The 18,292-nt window shown below is 36.9% G+C and overlaps 1 protein-coding gene across 5 annotated transcripts in view; it reads left to right on the top strand.

Annotated features, from left to right (window-relative positions):
* LOC102257654 (sodium channel protein type 3 subunit alpha) overlaps positions 1–18,058 on the top strand; it is a 107,684-nt gene extending 89,626 nt beyond the window's left edge. For all 5 annotated transcript variants that reach the window (XM_005859391.2, XM_014534153.1, XM_005859389.2 and 2 more), the window contains 7 exons: positions 6,096–6,218; positions 8,798–9,070; positions 9,932–9,985; positions 11,002–11,139; positions 12,381–12,485; positions 14,060–14,330; positions 14,842–18,058. In XM_005859391.2, the coding sequence (XP_005859453.1) occupies positions 6,096–6,218; positions 8,798–9,070; positions 9,932–9,985; positions 11,002–11,139; positions 12,381–12,485; positions 14,060–14,330; positions 14,842–16,037 (2,160 nt within the window). In that variant the 3' untranslated portion in view covers positions 16,038–18,058. The remainder of the gene's footprint in view (positions 1–6,095; positions 6,219–8,797; positions 9,071–9,931; positions 9,986–11,001; positions 11,140–12,380; positions 12,486–14,059; positions 14,331–14,841) is intronic.
* The last annotated feature ends 234 nt before the right edge of the window (positions 18,059–18,292 follow it).

The raw sequence follows: 18,292 nt of genomic DNA, 5'->3' as shown, positions 1-18,292 counted from the left end.
GGGTTCCCACCTCCAAATATTATTACATTGGGGATTAGGTTTCAACATATCAATTTGGGGGTAGACATAAACATTCAGTCTATAACAACGGGCCAGTCATTCAAAGGCCAATCTGAAGGTCCTGGAATGAGTGTGAGCAGAGGACACTCAAGAAACAGAAAGAAAACTACTGTGCTTGTGTGCGAGGGAACATGGGTAAGAATGACAGAAACTGACTTAAGGAAGGTACCTGAAGGCCATGCAAGAAGTTGTGTGTTTTTATTGTAATTTATTATATATTGTGTATATTAAGTAATTTCGTATATATTAATTATAGTTACAATAGGAAGCTCAGGGAGGGGTGTGTACAGGGATCTGATCTATAGTTTCAAAATGATACCTGCTGGCTTAGGCCTGCTTCCGGGTGGCAGAGGGCAGGCCCAATCCCTAGGTGCAGCCCCTGGTCAGGCTCAGAGCAGGGCCGATTGGAGAGTTGGGGTGCCACCCCCTGTTACACTCAAGGCAGGGTAGATGGGGAGATAATTACCATGTTTCTCTATTATTAGATAGGATTGTGTATATTAAGTAATTTTGTATGTATTAATTATAGTTACAATAGGAAGCTCAGGGAGGGGTGTGTGCAGGGATCTGATCTATAGTTTCAAAATGATCATATCTTGATGGGGAAAGAATGGCAGAGTCAAAACAGGGAGACCAACTAGAGAATTGTATGCCCTCGAGTCAAAAAGTTTGCCCACCCCTGATAGAGAATTGTACTGATAATCTAGGAAAGAAGATTGTGTCAGACTGAGGTGATGAGACTGAATGATGGACTGGATGTGTGGTGTGAAGAAAAGGGAGGCTCTACAAATAGATTTTCTTTCAACCCGTGGTTGAACAAACAGGTAGAGAATGAAGCCATTAACTGGAATGGGGAAGATCAAAACACATTTGACCAGGCAAGCAGATGGTAGGTGGAAGAGGAATGTACTAAGTTTGAGATGCCAATTAGACATTTAAGAATATATGTGGACTTTTCTGTAAGACTTGAACTCTAGAGAGAAGCCAGGACCTGATTATGAATTTAGGAGTCATTAGGTTATAATTGGCATTTGAAGGCCTGAATCTGGATTAGACAGAGAATGTACTAATTAAGAGCCTTTCCTAATAGTAATCAAAATTAATAACCCTAATTTAATGCTTACTGTGTACAGTTGCTACTAAAAGCACTTTATATATGTACTCATTTAATCTTCAAAACTGGATGAGTTAGAAACCATAATCACTCTCTTTTTGCAGATGGGGAAACTGAGACAAAGAAAAGTTGTTGTTACTTGCCTAAGTAGATATAGCTAATAAGAGGCTAAGATGAATTTTGTACTCAAATAATCTGACTGTGCTCCCAACCCCTACATTATAAAACTTATTATCAATATCTCTTTTGAGTTATAAATTATTTGTTAATCCTCTTAACACTCATGTGATGTAAGCCTTATTATCACTATTTTGCTACTGAGAAAATGAGGTTTGGAGAGGTCATACATCCAGTAAGTGGCAGAGCAACCTCTCTCTAGCACTGTGCTCTTTGCCACATATTTGCAGTAGGGCACACACCTGTTTGAAATGTTGTGTTGCACTAGTCAAAGAGTCCCCACATTGTACTCCATGGTGGAATGGCAACAATTGCTAATATGAACACACCTGCCTTGTTTAGCTGGAGCTTTTGTGAAGAGAATTAGGTTAAATTAAAAGAACTTCCAAAGGAACTGAATAACACAACTTATTGTCATTTCATGTCAATTTCTGATCTCTCTGAAGACATACTTTCATGTAAACAGTTTAGTATGTGCTTTAGCTTTTTCTATAAATGTCTCCTAGTAGGGATGATTCGCTTTGTTCCTTTTTGGGGAAGGATGCAATTCTCTTTTAGCATCATCGATTTGTTAATAAGAAAACTTTCTCACTGCCCATGGTTAATCGATTATCCTATTAACAGTATAAAATTCTGTATTTCATTCTTTAAAATATCATGACTTTTAGCACAAAGAGAGTTTAAGTCTTTAATTCTAGTCTTTCCTGAAACCACACCGCACCTTTCTAAATGCTTCCTAGATAGTACCTACTTTTACTCCTCCTGTATGAGTACATTCATTTTCTTTTCCCTCTATTCATGTATTTCTTCCTGAATTCCAGTTTAGTCTGATAGTGGTATATCTATAAAACTATACCAAATGTCATCTTCAACCTACCCTTCTCTATCACTGCTCACAACCAGATGATCAGCAAATTTTTCATGTTACCAAATAAAAAATAAATTGGGGACCTGGGTCCTCCCCTTTAGCACTAACACCATATGACTAACTGGACCAAGAAATGACTTACTAAATGTCCTCTGAACCTCCAGTCATAAACTCATAAAGTCTCTCTCATAGAAAGGTCCCTCTTTCTAAGGGATATTATATCAGCTCATCATCTAGGATTCTAAATAGTGACAGAAAAGGCAGATAAGAGTTCCTTTATATGATATTAATAACAGCTAACCTTTGCCATAAATCATTTAATCTTCACAACAACCACTGAGGCATCTACTGTTATGATCCCAATTTTGTAGATGAGGAAAATCATTATGTAAAATGTCAAAAACAATTCCTATTTTCCCAGAAAAAAAGGGTTAAACCCAAGGATAGATACGTAGTTACATATCCCATAAACAGAAGTATTTTTCCAGTAGTGTACTGATTAAGGATAATGTATCCGTAAATAAAAATACTGTGATTTATCTTTCAGCATGAATACAGTATTATTTTGCTTTAACCATCTTGAAATTATTGAATTATAGAATTTCAGACAAGGAAGTAAACTTAGAAATGACCTGGTTCAAGGTGCTTGTTTTCTTTGTGTGTTTTTTTAAAAAAAGGTGTTAGTAATATTTAAATGAAATCCCTGTGGAACCCATGGCTCTGTGTGCCATACAGCAGCCCACAGTAAAGCACCACCAGAATTTGCTCATCTGTTCCCCAGGGATGAACACTTACAGATTATCTCCAGCTTCCCATTGCCAAAAAAAAAATTATAATTAAAAATAAATGGTATAATGACCAAAATATTTGCTTTTTATAGCTTGTGAGCATTGTGGATTTTCTAATCATGTACAAAGTTAAAGACAAATAAATAAACTGTAAAAGCCTAAGATAGAAGTAGAGGGATGTCAAAGGCAAAGAGGCAACTCCTGGCTTATAAACTCCCCTTACATAAAAATGAGCTCTCATTCCTGACTGGTATTGCATAGGAACTGTTCTTTACTTCTCACAGACACTGGATATCCTTCACTCCATTCTTGCCGTAAACCTTACCCATCCCAGTTGATCAAATCCCACCAGCTCCAGCATCCCTCACCTCCCTTCTTCATCAACAACCCTTTGCCAGCACCCCCATGGCAGCTTTGTACCTGGCCCTCACCAGTATCTGAGCCCTGTTTTAGCAGCTGCCTAGCATAAAGGACACAGGACTGTCCTGGGGTGGAAGAGAGGAGGTGTACACGAAGTGTCCTGAAGTTCCAGGTGCCCTTGCTCTAAGAAATATTGATTTAGTCCGTATGCTAGTTGAGCCCGATGGCGCTATTAATGAAAAATCCTCCATTTCATGAAGTGTTGAAGAGGCCTTTTGTGGTCTCACGGGTCTCACAGTGTAGATTATTGTTTCTATGTTCTGACTTCTATTGCAGATACAGACTTTACTCTGTAAATTGTGAAGGTGCATTATTCCCGTCTGTTCTCCTGCAGAGCTGTAGAGAGGTGGATGAAGGGACTCAGCTTTCCTGTGGAGACTTTCAACCAGTTCTGTTTTCAGTGCCATCCATTACCTCCCTATTTGAGAGGAACTTGGTGCCTCCAGGTTCAGCTCCTTTTGAGAGTTCATTGAAACAACTTGACTTCTGCAGGCACTTGGGTTTCTGCTTGGCTGAGAAAGTAATCATTCTTGTGCTCTCCATAGTCCAGAATTTATTTGTATTGTATTAAATTTATTGTGGTGACATTGGTTAATAAGATTATATATGTTTCAAGTGCAAAAATCTATGATACATAAACTGTATACTGCATTATGTGCCCACCACCCAGAGTCACATCTTCTGTCACCATATATTTGGTCCCCTTTACCCTTTATTACTTTCCCAGTCTCCTTCCCTCTGGTAACCACCATTTTGTTGTCTGTGTCTATGAGTTTCAGTTTTATATCCCACGTATGAGTGGAATCATATGGTTCTTAGCTTTTTCTGAATGACTTACTTTACTTAGCATGGTATTCTCAAGGTCCATCGGTGTTGCAAATGGCAGTACTTCATTATTTCTTATCCAATTATTTATTGATGGATATATGTTAAAATTGTATAGCTCAAGCCCGGCTGGTGTGGCGCAGTGTTTGAGCATTGACCTATGAACCAGGAGGTCACAGTTTAATTACCAGTCAGGACACATGCCCGGGTTGTCGGCTCGATCTCCAGTAGGGGGCATGCAGGGGGCAGCCGATTGGTGATTCTCTCTCATCATTGATGTTTTGTTTTGTTTTAATATATTTTATTGATTTTTTACAGAGAGGAAGGGAGAGAGATAAAGAGTTAGAAACATCGATGAGAGAAACATCGATCAGCTGCCTCCTGCACATCTCCTACCGGGGATGTGCCCGCAACCCAGGTACATGCCCTTGACCGGAATCGAACCTGGGACCCTTCAGTCCACAGGCCGACGCTCTATCCACTGAGCCAAACCGGTTTCGGCTCATCATTGATGTTTTTATCTCTCTCTCCCTCTCCCTTCCTCTCTGAAATCAATCAAAAATACATTATTTTTTAAAATTATATATTTCAAAATTACCTTAAAGAATATTAAGGTTTTCACAATAGTTAACTCAATAAAGTGAGTTTTTGCGTTACACAAAATGACATGAGGCCCATTAAAATAAAGGCAATTCAATAATTACCAGCTTCCCCAGCAACACACCGAGCCACTCAGTCCAGTGTCGGTTGGTTATCTGTCAGTGGTGCCTCCTAGCCTTTGAACCCACAACTTCCTAACCTGCCAGTACCTTTGGGTTCTGGCCATTACCATTTTCTTTTCCTATCAAAGCACGAACCTCCTTACTTTAGGGTCTTGAAAAATCTGCAGCCATTTATCTTTAAATAAAAGACTAAGTTGGGAGGGTGGAGGAAGTCTTCAGTAAGAAGCTCCAGAAATAAAAAGAGGTTGCCAAAGCCTCCTGAGGCAAAGGAACCCAGAAGATAGAAGCCTGTGTGTTCTCTAATAACTTCCCCATCTTTCCAGTCTTCTGCGGCAGCAAACACTAGACAGAAATGAATAGCTCAATAAATTATCCTGCCACTAGTCAATTTTAATTTCAAGTCATTTATTTTCTGTTCAATTTTGTGAGATGTATGCTAAATTAAACAATGAGGGGACAGTGGCTCCGATTGTATCTTCCCTCAAAAGATTGTTGGTAGGTTCACTTATGATCCATTTCCAATAGCATCTTTCACAAGAAATTAAACCCTAACGCCCTTACGCCATCCAATGGATGCATTGACTTGATTACATGGCAAATGCCTCCACTATGCATAACCAAGATACTACATAAATTCAGGAGAGAAACATGGTTCCTAATCAATGTTATTAAGCACAGATCTATGAAGGATATGGCTTTTATACCAAACCCTGAATTATTAATGGTATACAGGGTGTCCTAAAAATGTATAGCTCAATTTTGAAAATGAAATATATTTTAATAAACACTACCTTTATAAGTATTCAAAGTGTGTGTATACATTTTAGAAGAATACCCTATATAAGCAGAAGGAAAAAAAAGGGCTCCATGGGCGAAATGTCTAACCAGAGGAGTTTCCAAATGTTTATAAAAATGAGCAAGGACTCCGGTTTCACTGGTAAGGAAAGCAATAGTATGAGATGAGGCTGGCCATGTAAGATGATCCCACTATGTGGAAGATGAAAGCTGCCAAGATATGTCTGAAGTTTTATATGGTTGCCATTGAAGATTAGGCCATATTCGATGCCTTCAGCCAGCAGTTTATTTCTTGGTGGACTGATGAATAATTTTTCCTTTTGTAGGTTTCTTTGGTTAGCTTGGTCGCCACTGCACTTGGCTACTCAGAACTTGGTGCCATCAAATCCCTCCGGACACTAAGAGCTTTAAGACCTCTAAGAGCTTTATCCCGGTTTGAAGGCATGAGGGTAAGAAGGCCAAGAGCTCTCTGATGATTCATGTCAGAATTAAATGTAGGTTATGATTTAGATACAGAGTGGGGTCATATTGTCTTGAAATTTATTTAATAGAATTACAAAGTTTCAGAGCAGGAATCTTAGAGATCACTAAGCCTAGCCTGAAATTGAAACAAGCCTTCAAAAAATTGTTTGTGGCAGAAGGAGGACTAGAGTCCAGGTCTTCTGACAAAAGTTCAAGGATGTTTCCAAAAACCATTTATTTCTTTTCTTTGCTTATACACATGGAAATGACTATTTACTACTGACATTCATCCTAGGAGGGTTTTGTGGGGTTTTTTTCTTCAATAGGTAGTTTGATTCCTCAAAAATTACGGGTGATGAATGAAAGGTAAAATGGTTTTTGTGTGCTTTTACTTTTTCAATTAACATCAGTGATAAAAATAGTTGTTAAACAAGAAAACAACACTAAATTGTAGCCTCTGACAAAATCTATATATCCAAAGAAAACAAAGTAGGGGGTTAGGATAATTAAAGATTGCAGGCAACCCCTGGGGTTTGCTTTATAGATCTCCCTTTTAAGTGAGCATTCTGAATGAGGTTCACTTTTTCTATAGCACTTGTATTTTCCTCTCCTGCTCTCCTCCTTAGTGTATATTTTATGCATCTAAACATACAGTACACACTTGTATACACCCCCACTTGCAACAAACTCAAAATACTATTTAGCACAGAGGCCAGCTTTGTTTAATCCAGCTTACAAAAGCACATGGATATTGAATTTCTTCTAGGCCATAGGGCTTTTATGTTAGGAGGAAGTTTGGATACTAAAAGCACCTCAGCCTTGACTTTGAGATTCACTCTTGAGGGTGAATTAAACCACTCTCCAGGCTTTTCAGCTCATTGCACGGAAAGAAATACTCGGTTTGCACATTAAAATTTTATTATACTGATAGTTGATAATGGAAGTCACAAGATAATATTAATAAAACTACACAATTTCAGGTTCTTTTCACACCAATTTTTTTACCATTACTGGCATTACATAAGCCCTCATCTGGTTGTATGACTTCATATTAATAATTCATTTTTGAGGGGACATAGCAATTAAATGAGACAAAAAACATATATTTGCTTTAATCTGAGAAAAATATTCTGTCATTTTTAACTCAGTCATATGGCAAAATTAACATTCCAGCTATAAAATATGGTAAAATATATAATGCATTTATTTAATGACAAGAGAATTTATGGAGGTAATTTTACACAAATTTTAGTAACATAAAACCTGATTTCAGTATAATATATTTGACTTAATTTCTAAAGGAAATCAAATTCAAGTAGCATATAACAGTTTTGGATTCCAGGTTTTGATGTCAATTTAAAATTCTTTGGTGTTGATTTCTAAGATAATATTTATAATATCTTACATAATAAAAGGCTAATATGCAAATTAACCAAACAGCAGAATGACTGGTCGCTATGATGCGCACTGACCACCAGGGAGCAGATTCTCAATGCAGGAGCTGCCCCCTGGTGGTAAGTGCGATCCTACAGGGGGAGCGCTGCTCAGCCAGAAGCCTTGTTCATGGCCAGCCAGCACAACAGTGATGGTGGGAGCCTCTCCCACATCCACAGCAACGCTAAGGATGTCCCACTGACAGCTTAGGCCCGACATCGCCCAAGGGCTCCTGGACTGTGAGAGGGTGCAGACTGGATGAGGGGACTCCCTCCTCCAGTGCATGAATTTTGTGCACCAGGCCTCTAGTTTTTAAATAAAACAATAGTTTCACTTAGTATAAATGCTTAAAAAATAGTCCATTATAAACCAGATTATATTAGTTAAGAAAAGATACTGTTGATAGCCCTAGAGATTTCAAAATACATCTTAATCTCTTCTGAATTTAGTTAAAGGAAAGATGACTATGACTGAATTTCTCCTTAATGAAATAGGTCAGCCTGGTTAAGTGACATGTGCCACAAAGTGAACATTTAAGAGAGTTGGAATAATAATGATGGGGACAGATTCAGTACTTTCATGTCTCATTTCCTAATATATTTTTTAAATTGAATTTATCAATAGGAGGGAAAAAAAAGACTTTGCGAATTCCTAATCCTGTTTTTACATCCATGACAAGTTAACTTGTGCTGTGGATACAGATTTAATGCATCACTAATACTTTGCTTATTTGTAAAAGGTTTAATCACATTTTCCAGTAATCAATCATCTATTAACACTCTTGAAAATTAAAATATATTGCTGAATGATGACTATTTATTTTGTTGGTACTTAATGATCTTTTTTCCCCCTCTTTTTCCCCAGCATGCAAACATTTTCTGACTCCATCTGACTATATTAGGTTTTGTTTATTTCTTTTCATGCTTTGACATATTGTTTTCCTTAAATCCTTTAGCTCTTTAGTTATGTTTGTTTTCCTTCATCAAATATGTCCTAGAAAATACTAGAAGAAACAACTTGTCCATCTAGATTTTTATTTTATTTTCACACCCATTTTAGTACTAAATAAATGAAAGGAATGGTTTCCATTTTAACGATTCGTAAGCTGCCTTATCCTCATTTCTTCTTCTAGGTGGTTGTGAATGCTCTTATTGGAGCAATTCCCTCTATCATGAACGTGCTCTTGGTTTGTCTCATCTTTTGGCTGATCTTTAGCATCATGGGTGTGAATTTGTTTGCTGGCAAGTTCTACCATTGTGTTAACACAACAACGGGTAACAAGTTTGAAGTTAGTGAAGTCAACAACTTTAGTGATTGTCAGGCTCTTGGCAAGCAAGCTCGGTGGAAAAACGTGAAAGTAAACTTTGACAATGTTGGTGCTGGATATCTCGCATTGCTGCAAGTGGTAAGTGGCTGCTGTGTGAGTTTTGAAAACATTTTCAAAATGTTTCAGTTAAGATCATTTCTCTGATGCTCTTTGTTTGAATGATTAATATCTAACAGTACAAAAGCAGTTGATGATAACACCTATACTACAAGCTTGACTTGACTATGAAGAAGATGTTTTGCAATTATTTTATCATGTATTTTCCCCAGAGTTCAGCTTTTAGTGTGTTTTAATGTGATTTTATATTTCTGCTTCCTGTATTTCCTTATAATATTATCGAGCACTACTGTGCCATTAGCATTTCTAAGTTTTTGTAGCAATCATTACCAAAGGAGCAATCTTATGTATTAAAATAACAATGTATACTAGTATATTGAGTAATGAATTAAATGGATTATTAGCCATATAGTTAATTATTCCAACATATAAAGAGTATGGTTCTAATATATGTGAAAATGCAAACTTATGGAGTGAATTTAAAAATGAGTAATGTTTAATAATTTTGACTTAATTGACAGTATATTAACTAATCGATAATTACTTAATGAAAATGACTGAATTGTGTTTAAACACGTCACAGGTTTGAATCACAGAGCACACCTTAAGTATGAAAAAGATTTGAGATGGAGATGGGGTTTTATGAATCAAGCATCTAGTTAAATTTTAGCTTAAAAAAAGAAAAAAAGATCCAAGAGAAACAAAGAAAACAAGTCCCAGACTCAAAATAAAATCTTGTTCTACTTCAATTTCATTTCTTCATTCAACTCGATAACACTGTACAAAAATTTATTTGTAATAACACTATCATGTTTTCATAAGGTAAAATGCATATTCTTGGATTAGGTTTTTATGCAGAATTTAAATATATATTGTTTACAGGCCACATTTAAAGGCTGGATGGACATAATGTATGCAGCTGTTGATTCACGAGATGTAAGTGTCGCTTAAAAACTATTTATAGCTACTAGATATTTCATAGTGAACATCTGTGATAATTTAACTGAAAGGCCCAGAATTTTATATTAGACTAGAGGCCTGCTGCATGAATTCATGCATGGGTGGGGTCCGGCCGGCCCTGATCAGGGCCCATTGGGCTGGGCTGGCAGGGAGGGGGGGACTGTGGGCAGTTGGCCGGCGGCCTGCCCCCTGGGTCAAACTCCTGGTCGATGGGACAATTTGCATATTAGCCTTTTATTATATAGGATATTATCAGATCATTTACAATCGTATGTAGAAATGACCTTTTTAAGACCATACACTTCAATGTAAATAATTTTTGGTTAATATATGTCTATTTTATGTATCTAAAATGAAAAGATATCTAACTTCCTAGAAAAAAAAAGATATCTAACTTCTTGGATCAGGTGTAAAATTGATCCAGCAAATGAAACTGTTAAGATTAGGAAAGGTCTCTCCCTCTCCCTGGTAAGTATGATAAACAACCCGGGTCTGGGAAACAACTTCCAAAAATACCATGATAAAAGCAAGCAAGTTTCAAGGAAATTCAATTTTAAAAATAGGAATAAAAATAATTCCTCAGAGCATATCGTTTATGCTGAATTTTCCTCTGAGAAGTTGATGTTCTGTTATTAAAGCCGTATCTCCAAGAGCCAGCATTTCCATTTCCAAACCCAAATTGAAAATACTGCAAAAATATATATGACTAATAATAGGCTCAAAATGTTTGCCCTGTTTTTACCACTGTTACTTACTCTAAATAATATGTACAGATACGCCACAATGGGAAAACAGATGCAAGAACACTCATAAAAATTACAAACTTTCCTTATACTTCATCACAATAATTTGAAAAAGAATTGTTTTTGCAAACTACTGTTTCAGGGAAAGGCAAAAGTAGCTCTATATTAAGTAACAACACTCATCAAATTGTTATTCGGTTTAAGTATTTATTGTGTTTTTAAATATTTTATATTTTTAATATTATTTAGGTTAAACTGCAGCCTGTTTATGAAGAAAATCTGTACATGTACTTATACTTTGTCATCTTTATCATCTTCGGGTCATTCTTCACTCTGAATCTGTTCATTGGTGTCATCATAGATAACTTCAACCAACAGAAAAAGAAGATAAGTATTCCTCAGCTCTCACCTCTCTCCATTCTGAGCTTTTCTCTGTTATATATGAACACTCGCAGTTATGACAGACTTAGATCATTTTTATATTCTTTTCCATTCACTATATGGTCAATTCAGCTGCAGAGGAGTCCAGCTCTAGTCACTGGCTCCTCTCCAGGGGCATTCTCTGCAGATCTGCTAATAGGGTCTTTCTGACCCAAAAATATGGCCACTGCCTCAAAACATCCAGTGGGCCTCCAGTGTTTTATCCTTGCTTACGAAGCATTTCAGGGATGATCTGCACCCAGTTTTCCAGCCTCATTTTCTCCATAACGTATTTTCTATATCCACTTCCCTAGTCCTCAGTCACTGCCCACCTCCCATCAACACTACTATCATTTTCTACACTCACGGCTGCATGGATTTTCTGTCTTTTTCTGAACAAGCCAAATTCTTCTACCTTCATAACTTTATGTAGAATATGTTCTCTGCCTGGACTTCTTTGCTTAGCAAACCCTGAACCACCCTTTAAGGCAGTGGTTCTCAACCTTCTGGCCCTTTAAATACAGTTCCTCATGTTGTGACCCAATCATAAAATTATTTTTGTTGCTACTTCATAACTGTAATGTTGCTACTGTTATGAATCCTAATGTAAATATCTGATATGCAGGATGGTCTTAGGCGACCCCTGTGAAAGGGTCATTCGACCGCCAAAGGGGTCGCAACCCACAGGTTGAGAACCTATGCTAGGGTCTAGCTTAAGGGTACTCTCCTATACAAAGCCCATTTCCGAGTCTTGGAATTTATTGTTATCCCTGCAGTGCCTGCAGTGCTTGTTTGTTGACACTGTATCTTATATCTATGAAAGTCTGATACCAGATACATTGTTTCGCACACAGGAGGTGCTCAAAAATTGTTGAATATAGAAGTAAAACTGTCAACAGTGAAATGGTTTAAGAAAACGTTTTTTTCTTTCACGAAAATATATGAGACCTCTGATCCTCCTTCTAAACATATTATAATCAAATTAAGATTCAGTACTAATCAGAGTTTTATGTGATTACAGGGTTTGCATAATATTTAAGTACTCAGAATTTCACATAAATGGGAAAAGCAGAAAAATCTGTATGAAGCAGGGTAATAATCCATTTAAAAACGGAGAGAGGATTAAAGGAAAGACCCAGAAATATTTTTGTAAAAGTGCTGTTGTAACACGTGTTGGGATTGTAACCAATTTTATTCTGTGTCTTTACTTTGGAGGTCAGGACATCTTTATGACAGAGGAACAAAAGAAATATTACAATGCAATGAAGAAACTTGGGTCCAAGAAACCTCAGAAACCCATACCTCGGCCTGCAGTAAGAATCTTTAAAATTCCAAAGCCTGATTTCCATAGGATGACACTGGGCAGTGCTCTGGGTCAGAGCATATTGTGTGATATCACCAATACATAATATGACCTGATTGTGAGGTCCATGTTGTGTAACACAATTCACAACTGCTACACTCGATAAGACACTCAATAAGAATTACTAAGTTCTTTTAAAAGGGGAAATGTTCTTTACAGTCTGTCAATTGAAAGCCTCCAACTAAAGGGTTCCAGGTAACTGCTTCCCACACAGGCTCAATGCTCCCACTGCTGCCAGCAATGAATGCACTGGGATCCTGCTCCTCTGATCTTGTTAAGGGTACCCTCTTGGCCTTTTAAGTAGATGGAGTTTTTCAGATTTCCCATCCCACACCCATGGCCTCCCTCTATGCTGCTTGTTCTCTTTATTCATATGACTAAAAATATTCTTAACCTTTTTAGCAAGGAAAAGGATGTCATCAAAATAGTTTGTTTCACAAAATACCCACAACAAAAACATACTGGGAATGCATACTCTGTAGAGCTCCCTAATGATAGGAAGGCATGATAATGGGGTATTATGCTCACAGAGCTGTACTCTAACCCATCTATCCTCTCAGATGTGTAAGTAATAAGGAAACTGAGGCCCACAGAAGGTAAATATCACACCCCAAGTCATAAAGCCTGTAATTGCTAGAACTGGGACTAGACAGGGTCTCCTGAATCCTATAAATGGCTTCACTTCACCATATGTTAAAGAGTAGTTAGAGCTGGGTAGGAGATGGGAGGAGGAGGTGCAGGGTACACAAAAGGGCATGACCTGCTTTACGGAAGGTCATTTAAATATTTCAGTTAGAAGAGGTAGAATTAAATAGAAAATGACTGACATATTTTGTGGGAGAGAGAGATAGAAAAAAGATACTATCAGTCCTAAAGTATTGATAAATGAATTGGAGTATTGTACAAGTCTGTCTACATTAACCTCCTTTGTAAATATTTATTACTAGTTGCCATTATTTTTTTATAAAAATAATCATAGTTATTAAAGTCAAGCAAAGCCCATACATATTATCAGCCAACCGCCACCAATTTATGCCTTATTCAGCTTTATCTTTCCATAGAACCTAAATAAACCAAATATGTTTTGCTCTTGTCAAATGACTTTTTCTTTTTTCTTTTTCTTTTTTAATATGTTTTATTGATTTCAGAGAGGAAGGGAGAGGGAAAGAAAGAGATAGAAACATCAATGATAACAGAGAATCATTGATCGGCTGCCTCCTGCATGCCCCACACTGGGGATCGACCCCACAACCTGGGCAGGTGCCCTGACCAGGAATTGAACCATGACCTCTTGGTTCATGGGTCAATGCTCAACCACCAAGCAACACTGGCTGGGCATAAATCACTTTTTTCATTTCTTTCTCTTTTTTTAACATAAGAGAAATGAAGCATTCATAATTGTCTGGGGTTATGTGAGAAGGGTGTACATCTCATGGCCACTGGTGGAACTTTGACTGTAATTTTATTGGATCATTATTTATGAAATATGCATATTAACTTTCTCTATCCTCTCTCTTCTTCTAGAACAAATTCCAAGGAATGGTCTTTGATTTTGTAACCAGACAAGTCTTTGATATCAGCATCATGATCCTCATCTGCCTGAACATGGTCACCATGATGGTGGAAACTGATGACCAGAGCAAATACATGACTCTAGTTTTATACCGGATCAACCTTGTGTTCATTATCCTGTTCACTGGAGAATTTGTGCTAAAGCTTATCTCCCTCAGATACTACTACTTCACCATAGGCTGGAATATTTTTGACTTTGTGGTGGTGATTCTCTCCATTGTAGGTAAGGATGCTTTCATTACAGGGAGGTCTATTATAGGAAGGTCCCTCAAGGCCTGACAGCTGTGTAACATGGAAATAAGGTCTGAGAATTATAATGTGTGTAGATCTGAAGTTTAACAGTCTTGTTCATTTCCCTCTAACTGAAAAATGTTGATATTAAAAAATAAAAAATAATATATTTGTAAATTTCAGAAAAAAATCTTTGTAATTAGCACATTTCATATATGAGGATACCTGTTCATAGAAAATGGTGTGTATAAACTTAAATTGCTATATCACTATGAGATTATTTACTTTGTTGGATTTTGCAAAAATCCATATAGGTTTATAACATTACATAATAATTGTATAAAACTGTAATCTTTAATTGCTAAATTAGGAAGTGGATCTAAATATTTAGCAAAGGTTTATATTCATAACGAATTTGTTGTTTTCATAGAACTTGCAAAGATAAAGTATTCACGTAAGCAGAAGATATTCACTGTTAGTGGTTTTCTGTATTTTTTCCACAGGCATGTTTCTGGCTGAGATGATAGAAAAATATTTTGTGTCCCCTACCCTGTTCCGAGTGATCCGTCTTGCCAGGATTGGACGAATCCTACGTCTGATCAAAGGGGCAAAGGGGATCCGCACGCTGCTCTTTGCTCTGATGTCCCTCCCCCCTGCGTTGTTTAACATCGGCCTCCTGCTCTTCCTGGTCATGTTCATCTACGCCATCTTTGGAATGTCCAACTTTGCCTATGTTAAAAAGGAAGCTGGAATTGATGACATGTTCAACTTTGAAACCTTTGGCAACAGCATGCTCTGCCTGTTCCAGATTACCACCTCTGCTGGCTGGGATGGTTTGTTAGCACCTATTCTCAACAGTGCACCACCTGACTGTGACCCTGATACAATTCACCCTGGAAGCTCAGTTAAGGGAGACTGTGGGAACCCATCGGTGGGGATTTTCTTTTTCGTCAGTTACATCATCATATCCTTTCTGGTTGTGGTGAACATGTACATCGCTGTCATCCTGGAGAACTTCAGTGTTGCTACTGAAGAAAGTGCAGAGCCCCTGAGCGAGGATGACTTTGAGATGTTCTACGAGGTTTGGGAGAAGTTTGACCCCGATGCTACCCAGTTTATAGAGTTCTCCAAGCTCTCAGATTTTGCAGCTGCCCTGGATCCTCCTCTTCTGGTAGCAAAACCAAACAAAGTTCAGCTCATTGCCATGGACCTGCCCATGGTCAGTGGGGACCGGATCCACTGCCTCGACATTTTATTTGCCTTTACAAAGCGTGTTTTGGGTGAGAGTGGAGAGATGGATGCCCTTCGAGTACAGATGGAAGAGCGATTCATGGCATCGAACCCATCCAAAGTCTCCTATGAACCCATCACCACCACTTTGAAACGCAAACAAGAGGAGGTGTCTGCTGCTATTATTCAGCGTAATTTCAGATGTTATCTTTTAAAGCAAAGGTTAAAAAAGGTATCAAGTAAATATAATAAAGAGGCAATCAAAGGGAGGGTTGACTTACCTATAAAAGAAGACATGATTATTGACAAATTAAATGGGAACTCCACCCCAGAAAAAACAGATGCAAGTTCCTCTACCACCTCTCCTCCTTCCTATGATAGTGTAACAAAGCCAGACAAAGAAAAGTTTGAGAAAGACAAACCAGAAAAAGAAAGCAAAGGGAAAGAGGTCAGGGAAAATCAGAAGTAAAAACAAAGAATTATCTTTGTAATCAATTGTTTACAGCCTATGAAGGTAAAGTCTATGTGTCAACAGGACTCCCAGAGGAGGTCTATGCCAAACTGACTGTTTTAACAAATACTCATGGTCAGTGCCTATAACAAGACAGTGGCCTCTCCGTCACTACAACTCTGTGAGTCAGGGTATCAACATTGACAAAAGGTTGCTGTTCTCATTACCAGCTGACACTGCTGAGGAGAAACTCAACAGCTACCTAGACTGTAGGGATAGTTGTGCAGTGATCATTGTAACTACACCAAACACCTTTAGTACAGTACTAGCATCCACTCTATTTTTAACTTCCATATCTGCCATATTTTTACAAAATCTGTTCTAGTGGATTCCCTGGTCCCTAATTCATAGTTTATTCATAATACTATGTCACTATTTTTGTAAATGAGGTTTAAGTTGAGAAAAAAGTATATGATCCCTGTGTTCCTACTCCAAAAGTTTCTCAAATAATCAGACAACAGTATTTTGTCTGAGAGATGAAATTCTAGCTCAGAACCAGAAACAAAATTGTAATATCAACAATTTCAGGTACTTCCATTTTCTAGATGATTTTAATTTTGAAAGTGTTTGTCTATGTTTGTTTATATCTGAACAGTTATGTGCCTGTAAAGTCTCCTCTAATTTTAAAGGATTATTTTTATGCAAAGTGTTCTGTTTCAGCAAGTGCAAATTTTATTCCAAGTTCCAGAGTTCTATATTTAATTTTGGTTAAATGCTTTTTAAAAAAAAGTAATTTAATAATCTGTTCTAGAAAAGTATAGTCTATCTAAAGTATCACTTTAGAATAGTTGTTCCACTTTCTGCTGCAGTATTGTTTTGCCATCTTTTGCTCTTAGCAAAGCTGACATTTTATTAAACACCCTGTTATGTAAATAGTTATTTTTTCCTGTGGTGCATGTTTGGGCAAATATATATATATATAAGTATATATACAGCCTGATAAACAAGTTCTATTAAATCAAATATGTACCACAGTGTATGTGTCTTTTGCGAGCTTCCAACAGGGATATATCCTGTACCATTCATTAAACATAAATAGTTCGAAGACTATCACTAATGCATGTTAATATTGCCTATGCTGCTCTATTTTACTCAACCCATTCTTCATAAGTCTTGGTTAGAAGAAGTGACATGTTGGTGGTAGAGTGAATTCAACCAGCTCTCCGTCTAGTATGTCAAGCAGAATAGCTTGCAGTTATTTAAAAGCACTTTTACTTTTGCATTTTTAATTTAACTTGAGTGTTGTGTGGTGCCTCTCTAGATCTCAAGGAAACACACTGCATACTGCCTGTTGTCAAAACCTGTATACTTCATATTTTGCTATAAATATGTCCAACACTTGTTGAAATATAATGTAAAAATATGATCAATTTTATTTGTCACATTTGTACATAAGAAAATTATTTTCAGGTTGATGACATGGCAACTTATTTTGCTTTCTGCTTTTGCTTCTTAATTTTAATCACAACTCCAAACTTTTGAATTCATAAGACTTTTCAAAGGATAATCTCCTAAAATAAATGTTAGACACTGGGTTTTGTGAATTTCTTTGTTATATTTTCTACCATAACAATAGTAGATACATTGGTCAAAAACTCAAACCTAGATCATTTTTACCAATTCTGGTTGCCTCAATATAACCCTTTATTCATGGAAGGTTTTTTTTTTTTAACTCAACTTTTGTAGTATTTGCTTATGCAGACTAGTCTTATTTTTTTAATTCTTGCTACACTAAAGCTATTAGAGATATAACTTGGGCTGTGTCCTTTCCAGCCATGAACAAAGTGGCAAAGTTGTGCAATGATCTGAAATGATATAATTTCTTGCACAAACCAAAAATTTAATGTTAATTCATTTTACAAAACTATTTATTTGTAGTGTATTGATGAACTGCATGCAGGGAATTGCTATTACTAAAAGAGAATGGTGAGCTACGTCATTATTGAGCCAAAAGAATAAATATTTCATTTTTTATTGTATTTAATTTCTTGGCCTCTGTTTTTTTTATTGTTCGAAGTTTAAAATATATATAATTAGTAAAAGCTATACTTGATCTGACATCTGTATACATAAAAGTTCACATGAATTACATAACAACCTAGTGCATGATCCACCAAGCAGTACTACAGAATAAAGCACTTTTGTGAACTTTTGTGTGTGCAAAGGATCAAACCCGCATGTTCGTTTGTAGGTATCCTAACAATAACAGTAGC

Source organism: Myotis brandtii, unplaced genomic scaffold, assembly GCF_000412655.1.
Source record: "Myotis brandtii unplaced genomic scaffold, ASM41265v1 scaffold125, whole genome shotgun sequence".
Lineage (NCBI taxonomy): Eukaryota > Metazoa > Chordata > Mammalia > Chiroptera > Vespertilionidae > Myotis > Myotis brandtii.
The sequence above is the reverse complement of the archived record's forward strand: the minus strand, read 5'-3'. Positions and strand labels throughout refer to the sequence as shown.